Below are 9,533 nucleotides of genomic sequence, written 5' to 3'. Positions count from 1 at the left end.
TACTGAAACACTGCTTTTTCTTTCATAGGTTTATGGTAACTAATTTACTAATTTATATTTTAAATATTATTTTTGATTAAAATGGTTTTAACATAAAAGTTTTGTGTTAATAATACAAAACCAATGCTAGCAACTTCATTCCCTCCATTCTGTGTCATCAGGAGTTGTTGAATAAAGGTGCCATTCATTCCTGAACTATCCAATGGGTTGGTGTGTTTGCGTGTTGTTGTTCTCTGTTCCTATTCACGTGGATAATGTAATTGGCAGACAGCTCCTGTTCAGGCCGGGTTTGGCCCTTTTTTTAGGCCAGGGTAGAAGGAGGAATGTAATGAGTGAGGATGTGGCCTGAATTGAAAATATGGACTTTGCCATTTGAAAATATTTAGATTTCTCAAAGTCTTTGGTAGAAATCAGCAACAGGAAACATAACTCCTGCCTAAGGATATTAATATCTGTCATTTGTTGGCTGAAAACCTTTGAAGAGAAAAGATGGGTGCTAACTTCACCCTTTGCTGCTGTCACTACTATCTGATGCAGAACAGAGAGGAGAGGAAAGCTATTCTACGGTAAGAGAAACTTAGAAATATAATCATTTTATCATTGTTCAGGTTATATATAAAATGTCCATAGCTGTATATTGGTTATTTATTCTCCAGGTGCACAGTATTTATTTTGTTAAAACACTTTACAATACAGTATTTCATTTGTTAATTTTTTTAACTATTCAATATTTTGTTATTCCTATACACTTTTCTAAGGTCCACATTTGTGTGACCATTTTTTCTATAATCTTGTTGCTGCTGTAAACACCAGAATTTCCCCCTTGAGGGACAATAAAGGGATTTTCTGTTTTATTTTATTCTATATTCCAAAAATTAGATAGAAAGAACCTTTTGAGGATTTAGAAAATTCTCTAAAATCACTTATTTTCTCAAATTCTTTCACCATTTTTACAGCATGAGGACCAGTTCAAGATCCAGACCACCTGAGCAACTATCCAGTGATTCCAGTGACAGTGAGACAGAGGAAGAAAGCCTCTTTGGGCCACAGTGTTTGGCAAAAAACCCAAAGTACAACCAGCAGAGCCAGAGATCAATGGTGGATTGTTGGGCTGAAACCATCGGAGCTGAAGAGGCTCAGATTAGACGTGGATCGGACAGAGAGCTGAAGGCTTTCATCAACATGAGAGACCAAGCTGATACGGCTACAGAGGTAACAGACAGCATGTGATGCTCATTACCACAACATACTCTTATTCATATAAAAAGCAGTAAACTTTAAATTTGTTCTTATTTTGGACTGTTAGAAACAGAGTTTCCTGTGTAGATAAACACATTCTTAGAAACACTAGGTAAATATTGAATATCCATTTTCTGCCTGCTCCTTGCAAGCTTATTTGTTTTTTTGCATCCATCCTGATATTTGCGCCACTTTTTCATTTTTGCAGAGTTTATTTTTGTTTTTTCAAGCAGTGCAAAAATGAACTATTTATTTGCATTTCCAGTCACACAGCTGTTTGAACACTTCATTTCATATAATCACAGTATATCTTTTTGGTAACAGCACTGGATTTCTTTTTTTCTGATGTATTTCTTTTCTTCAATATAAACGCTATTCTGTTTTTCCTGTTTCTACTTTGGATTCAGATTTTTAAAAATGTTTTTTTCATGTTTAATCTTGTGTCTTTTTTGTGACGTGTGAACTTGTGTTCTTCCATTTCCTATTGCTTTGTAACCGTTTTCACTACTTATTTTCCCCACTGTAGGACACTAAAAGAAAATTTTCAATTTCTTTTCACTAAAGACTGAACTTGAACCATGAATACGATTGTATTTTAGGATTAAACTTTATTAAATAAGAAAAATGCTTTTTAAAGATCCAAATGACCAATCAACATTCGATGTTGATCCATTGATAAATATATATGAAAATGCAGAGCTATAGAGGCCTTTCTTTAAAATGTGTGGTACATAATCATTTCCATATAAACAAACTCTCCCACCTGAGATTTGCAGTTCCTCCAGAGTTACCTCTATCCTCTTGCCTGGTTCTCCGAATCTTTCTCTTACAGTTTATTCACATTTTGTTTTTATTTCTATTTACAATTTCTTTGAGTAACAATACAAGCAAGATTTACACTGAGATGTTAAGACATTTTAGTAGCGCTCAAAAGGAGTAGGTAGAAGTTCAAGAACTTATAAAAACCTACACCTAAATTACAATATTCATGTCACTTCACATATAAGGAGGCATTATAAATCAAAGCACAGTGACTTGAATACAGAATGTCACATTTTGAAAGCAGTTGTACAGAAAGAAGATATCTAGAAGAACATATCGAAAATTTTACAAATGATCATGTTTAAATGTTTGGGTTACATGCATATTTTGTAAAGATAATATATTTACACATGGTTTTAAATTGTCTTAGTGTGGTATTCCTTTTTATATCTATATCTAACCCATTCCACAATTTAACTCCTACTTGGCTGCGCTCCAGCCTTTTTAGTGTGAGGCAAACACCACATCTTCTCAACACAAATGTTTAACATTTTTTGTAAATTGCAGATAAGTAGATCACTGCTTGCTTTGTCTGCTACAGCAAGGGTTTTAAATTTGATTAAGTGTTCGATTTTAATGATGGGAGATTTTAAGTGGAAGTGCATTAGTATGATCTTTGAATCCAACATTATGAATAATTCGTAATGTTTTTTTTTTAAGTTTGATAAGTGAATCTAGATTACTTTTGCACATATTACATGACCCTGTTTTGTTGTTGTTGTCTTTCTATTGTCAGAGAAAGGACTAAACATTGATCTGTAAAATGTTCATTTGTTAGAACATTATTTTTAAAACATAACCCTGACTTTAACTTCTCCACACTCTTATCCTTGGTGTTATGGTTGCTTTCTTCCTTGGGCTTATTGGCTGCTGTTTTAATCAACAATGTTCTACAAACAATATTTTGGTCTGTAATATCAGACAAGGATTTTTTCATCATTAAGATAGGTGTAAAGTTGCACTGGCATTTTTTTTTATTGCTATCTGTTTAAACAGATAGAAATACATATTGCATTTTACAGATTTTTCTTCACAAAATATTCTTTACACCAATATTTGGGACATTTGTTGCTCTATATTGAAGATCAGTGTACTTATACAGTATGTGACTGTAACGTAAACATTAGAAATGTTTTAGGGGTAAAGATATGTTTGCAGGGCTTTGTAATTCTCTGAAATCCATCAGAGAGAAACAAGCCAACCTCAAGTGCAGCAACATAAAAGGCTTCTTCAAGACTAGATGCCTCGAGAAAGTCCCCAGTTGTTCTGTTGCAAGAATGTTTATCCCTCTGTCTTGTTTTAATTGCTGCACTCTAATGAAGTAATTTAATAAGACCACAGGGTACAGCACAGGTGACTCTCAAAGAAGTATTTTAATATTCATCACGCTGACTTACATTAGTAAATACATCTGACCTAGATTCCATGATGATTTGGTATAAGAATTATCTCATTTACTAAGATGTAACATTGTCTTGCTATTTTTGTTTTTTTATATTTCAATAACATCATTTATAAGAATAAAGAAGCCCAGTATCATTTCAGACGGATAAAAGATAATCTATCTTTGATTTAGATTTAGACAATTCTGCAGCTGATGTAGTGTTAATAGTCTTCATCTCAGTGATACAGACATGAACACAGAGAGAAAAAACAAACAAAACTCAAGCTTCTGATATACATGTAATAACAAACTGACACTGACGTAATAACTCTTTTATTTGCACTGTACCTCAATGGGTTTTTAACAGACTTCATTCTGGTTAAACACCCTGAATAGTTCAAAATACTCAAAACTTTGGTGCAAACCGATTACCTCAAAGTTTTTGATTGAGTAACTTAAAGTTTGAAGTACTTACATGTTTTACATCATGCTGTAAAAAATGTAAGTACCTCACACTGAAATATTAAAATTTACTTCATCAAAAGCAGTGTTGAAATTAACAAATACATTTACTCGATTACTTGATTTTTGAGAACCTTTACTTGAGTCCTTTTTTGGGTGGTAACTTTCACTCCTCTACATTTCAAAGTCCAATATTTTAAGTTCTATTCCACTCCATTTCTAGGAAGCTGCTAGTTACTTTTTCTTTTTAGTTCAGCTTATCTTTGTAATCTGCTTTTGCTGTTTTAATTTCATGCAGTTTCATCACGGCAGATAGTAGCCATACGGACTGAATTTTGCCACCAATATTTTAGAGATTTAATGATATTCCCCAAATATAAGAAAATAAGAGCAAATATTATTTGTATTTTATTAAGGCGTTGGTTTTTGCCATGTGGCCGAGTTCTTCAATAGGATCAGTTCTCAAATCTGAGTTGCACTTTCTATGTGGTAATAAATTCAACCATAAACCTCTATTCCATTGTGAAATTGTAAGGAGAATCAAAACACTTGTTTTCTTTTATGGTTTGTTTTTAAATAAGAAATAATAATCAAAGTAGCTGTCATCATTTCTTTATGGCATTTTTATGCTGAAGTTCTTTACATGTGGTTTAGAAATGGTAGCCGGTCGTTCTATGCCTCAGTGCATCAGGTGGTTTCTGAATGTTACAAGGTTCTTTAAAATGACAAAAAATTAGACACAAAGGTACTGATATAAAAAAAAAAATCTTTATTGTATTGTTCAATACTTAAGTTCTTTTAAATGCACATACTTTTAGATTCATAAGTATTTTCAAAAGTTAGTACTTCAATATTTTAACTTGAGTAGATGTTTGACAAAGTAACTTTTACTTGTAGTTGAGTAAGATTTGACTATGAATATCAGTACTTTTACTTAAGTACTACTGCTGAGTACTTCGTCCACTACTAATTAAGAACTTTGAGGTAATTGGTTTCCACCAACCTTTTGAATATTCTGAACTATTTGGGTTAAAGAAGCGTTACGAGTATAACCTACACAGGATGTAAAAATAGGAAGTCATAGTCAATACATACGATTCTGAAAGAAAATGTTTTTATTTAAGATCACATATTCAAATTTATTGAATGAGTGTATGTGCTTTATACAGTAAAAGTCAACAGATTTAAAATGGCTACATATAATATTTTTAAGTGTTTGACTCATTTAAAAAAAGTTTAGGTTATCTCCTATCAAGATCTAGACCAAAGTTCAGCTACACAACTTAAATCTGGATAATTAATGGTCATAATTTGCTGCCAAAACAAACTAAACCAAATTAACAACCCTAAAATGAAAATGTTAACATTCATCCATGATGGGGAGAGCTTTTATCACTTCAGTTTAGTTATTTAAATTATATCATTAAAGTTTTTGAAAATCTTTTTTTTTATATAATTACTATCTTAATGTTCCAACAGCAAAGAGTTGTTTAAAGATCTTTGTAAATCTTCTTTTATTCATTATTAAGCTAAATTATTGTATTCTGCATTTTAGATTTCTGATTTCTGAAGATCCCTCAAAGCACAATTGCTTAGCTTCTCGTTATCATCTTTTAGATGAAACTAACAGGTACAGCTGAACGAGTCTTTTCCTAAAGGCTGACGCTCCAGTTTACCAAACCTTCCCCTTGGAGCTCACATTGTTCAGTCTATCTGTGTGACTGTGTTCAACATGTGATGTATGTGTTCATCAGGCTGAAGCCACACTGAGCACATTGTGTAGGTAAAACAATTCCTTGATGCAGTTTGGTCTAAAAAAGATTAACCAAAGCATCCTTGAAATGTTGTGAGACATTTTAACCATCAGGCTACCAGACTAAATAAAAGTCAGCAACTGTAAAAGACATCCCCTCTTTGGAACGTCTTACATGAAAGTATATGATCAGGGATAAGTGAAATTATTATTGTAACTCCTTTACCTGAAATAAAACAAAGTGCCAATAGTAGATTCATTGAACTCTATTCATGGATCCAAGTGATGCAGCCCAGTGTTTTAGAGAGATACAGAAACAAGCTAAAAAAGACTGTAACTGAAGCCACTCACTGCAGTTTTCTTCTATCACTTAAACCTTAATGTTTATGTGCTGAAGAGCTTCATCCTTAATTTACTTTTAAGATATATATAAATATAGACTTTTTGTTTCTCTCCAGGAATGGGAGAAGCTGAATTATGACATCCACACGCTGCGTTATGCCAGGCGAGAGGTCAGATCCCGGTGGAAGAAGATCCTCCTGCAGCTGGGTGAGACACTGACTACTAAACCAGAATGGAGCTGGGGGCAAATCTTTAGCGCTCTTACAGAGAAGTATTAAATACTTTGTTTAGAGGCCTTTTGGGTAATCACACTCATTACATCTACTCTGGTGAAACTTAAAAGATACATCTTTAACTGGAAGATCCTTGGAAAGCAGATGTATTTGCCATCTTCGTTTGTCTGTGTCTTTGGGACTATTGTCTTGCTTGGAAACACACTCATGTCCCTTTCTTATCAAAAATTGCCTTGGACTTTTATCCATTTGCTGTTCTGTCAGTAGCCTGGTAAATTTCCTCTGTTTCTCTCCCACTGTCTCTGCAGGTTATCAGTGTGAGGTGGATTCCCTGCTATGCGTAAACAGACAGCGCCATTTCAATCCAAATCAAGAACATCTTGGAAAAGCTGCTGACCTTTTTAAACAACTCCTGGACCACACCTCTCTGTTTCCTCTTGGAACAGAACATAACAGCAGATACCTTTATATCATGGTATTCACTTCACAAAAACCTTTTGAAATTTTATTTCCTCTTTTATCTATATGGCTCAGAGTCACATTTTCAGCTTTTGAGACCGACTGTTACTGGAAAACTGAACAATTGTCTTGTTTTCAGTGAGCTTTGATCCTTCTGATCACATATAATGAGTCTTATATGATTACTGTTTTGTGACTAAAAGAAATAGCAGTTCCATTAGTGTGAGGTTTTTTTCTGGTGTTCTACACCCAGTTGTTTCAGTGATCCTGTACAGATCAGATCCTATTTATTTCCTGGTCTATTTGCAGAATTGTTCTAGAAAAGTTAGAGATATGTCAAAGAAAATGTCAAAGTGGTTATTTACTGACAGCTCTTTTTTTTGTCTTGCTCACTGTGTTTCCTTTAGGACCGTCTGGTGTCACTGGACAGCGCTGAGGACTTTATCAAACTGGCCAAAGAGAAATATCCCAAAAAGGAAGGCTGAGAGGAAAAAAACAGTCAGGAAACAAGGGGGAAAGTTGAAATAGCACATCAAACATGGCTGAACTGTTAAAAGATACATACAGTGATGTGCAAACACTTTGGAATACTAACATCTTATTATGTGTTGATTCAGAAGTGTCAAATATGTTTATCTTTGAATGCAGACTAGTCAATCCTTCCCAAGTTGTTTTAGACCTTTGTTATTTTTTTTTTTTTTCATTCATTTAAGTTGATGTTTTTTTTGTAAATATAGAACTACCCTTGTTTGCACCAAATTTGTTTTGAACTGCTTTGACTGAGAAATATCCTTACCGCAGCAGCTTTGCATTTAAAAGTTTTACGAATGAAAGCTAGACTTGACAATTATAAGCTACCTTGTGCTGAACTTTTACATAAATCATAAAACCAACAAGATACAAGGTCTCATGTCATGAGAACTTTTTAAATGTTATTTTTTTTCTCCATTTGTAATCAAACTATTTCAGTAATTTGAGCCATTTCTTGCCCTTTCCTTTAGTTTGTAATTGCTTTTTGCCAGTAGGGGGCAGCATATGTTTAGATTTCAATGGGCTTGAGTTGAAAGGCTTTAGTTTCTGACCAGAAATACCAGCCCTATTTCAACTTCAAATGAGTAAATAATACCATACAAAGAAAAAAATACATGCAACTTTTAATCTAGCTAGGAAATAACGTTTCCCTTTCTAAAAGGCTGATGCAGGATGGATGAAAATGTCTCATTGTCACACATTAGCAAGCTTCCTTATATAACTGCTTATAATAAGGAGCACATTAGTAAAACAATTCAAAGTGCTGTACATTAAAAAAGAAAAGTGCATTGCAGTGGCATAAACAAAATGCAAATAATTAAAGAGAATAAACATTTACTATCAAAAAGAGTTGATTATTAATAAAATAAAAGGAAGGTTAGACTGATAAGCCCAATCAGAGCCCACCCTAAACTAATACATTTTAATCTTGATAAAAAGCAACAGGATTTTAGCGGTATTGCAGTAGTAATAGATTAACTGCACCATCACCAGCTTTAAGTGATTCTTCACTCTAATGTACCATGTGTGTTGCACACATTCATGCTTGCACACAGAAAGAGAAAGTTAGGTCTGTTCTGTGCCAGATATTGTTCTCTTCAAGGCCCCTTCCCCAGTTTGGGAAACAGATGTGGAACTAAGTGAGGGGAAACACTGGGGCTGGGGGAAGGGAGCAGAACAGGATGGAAGCACTGAGAGACGTTGAACTGGATACACCTTTTTCTCATTATACATATGAGTGTGTGTGTGTGCATGTCTGTGTGTAATGCTTACATCATTCTTCAGACTTAAGTCTCATTCTCCATACCCTCCAGTGCACAAAAACACTCTTCTACAGTGCTGCAACTAAAGGAGTTAATCAGTGTATGTTTGTTGGACCTAAATATTATGTATGTGATAAAATTGATGACTGACTGATTCATGATTTTATGATGTAAAAGAGGCCATTGCAATATATTGTAATGCATAATAATTAAATCATGAGTTATTAGTTATATTAACACCTTTCATTCCTATTCAATTGCCTTTAAATACCTGATTTTGAAAAGCCTATTTTTAGAGATTTTGATGAATAGTTGTCTGCATTTTAGTGCGTTCTATTTTTTCTCTGGTCTTTAGCAGCTAGTTTTCCCCCAATTTTACCCCATTTGTCCATGCTAAAATATAAGCTAAAAGAATTTACAGGAGTCACATACATAAAAGCAGAAAATATGAGAGACGTCAGAAAATTATTTAATTTTAAATTAAAATTTTTAATTTAATTTAATTTATTTTTATAAGCGCTGATTCACAACACGTCATCTCAAGGCATCTTTACAGAGAAAATTCAATCAGACTATACAGTCAGATTGGTTCAAAGGTTTCTATTTAAGGAAAACAAGCTGATCGCATTGAGTTACTGACTTGACAGCAGTCCCTCACACCAACCATGAATGTAGTGACAGTGGAGAGGAAACCTCCCTTTTAACAGAAAGAAACCTCCAGCAGGGATTCAAGAAAAAAAGGTAGATATACAGAAAAAAAATAAAGGCACTGATCTATAAATACTTTCTATGTTAGAAAAGGAACTAGTAAACTAGCTGCATGGGTGGCTCTGTCTGGGGAAGAAGCAGTTAAACAGACGAGCTCTGAGACAGTTTTCATGTCAAAGAGATTAAATAGAGCACATGCAGTTACAGTAAAAGCTGGGTATTTGGCTATGACTAGGAGAGAAACAGGACCAAACTCTTAAAGAAATGAATGAATGAAAACTTCTGGGGATATTTGCAAACTTTTACTGCTGTTTATTTAAGTAGACAGTTTCTCTCTA

The 9,533-nt window shown here is 33.8% G+C and overlaps 1 protein-coding gene across 1 annotated transcript; it reads left to right on the top strand.

Moving 5' to 3' along the window:
• The first annotated feature begins 245 nt into the window (after positions 1-245).
• On the top strand, positions 246-7,594 carry LOC119785182 (melanoregulin-like). The gene is made up of 5 exons (XM_038287649.1): positions 246-566; positions 957-1,212; positions 6,119-6,209; positions 6,544-6,710; positions 7,102-7,594. The coding sequence occupies exons 1-5, from the start codon at positions 490-492 to the stop codon at positions 7,177-7,179; spliced, it is 669 nt and encodes a 222-aa protein (XP_038143577.1). The 5' UTR covers positions 246-489; the 3' UTR covers positions 7,180-7,594.
• Positions 7,595-9,533: the final 1,939 nt, after the last annotated feature.

Source organism: Cyprinodon tularosa, unplaced genomic scaffold, assembly GCF_016077235.1.
Source record: "Cyprinodon tularosa strain WSP-4 unplaced genomic scaffold, ASM1607723v1 ctg242, whole genome shotgun sequence".
NCBI lineage: Eukaryota > Metazoa > Chordata > Actinopteri > Cyprinodontiformes > Cyprinodontidae > Cyprinodon > Cyprinodon tularosa.
This window is presented reverse-complemented; position numbering and strand designations above follow the sequence as displayed.

What these genes read in the sequence shown, in the direction of transcription:
- LOC119785182 (XM_038287649.1), top strand. Translation starts at nt 490, where the DNA reads ATGGGTGCTAACTTCACCCTTTGCTGCTGTCACTACTATCTGATGCAG. An exon ending in GAAGATCCTCCTGCAGCTGG is followed by an intron (nt 6,210 to 6,543) that starts GTGAGACACTGA and finishes CTGTCTCTGCAG; the next exon opens with GTTATCAGTGTGAGGTGGAT. An exon ending in GCAGATACCTTTATATCATG is followed by an intron (nt 6,711 to 7,101) that starts GTATTCACTTCA and finishes TGTTTCCTTTAG; the next exon opens with GACCGTCTGGTGTCACTGGA.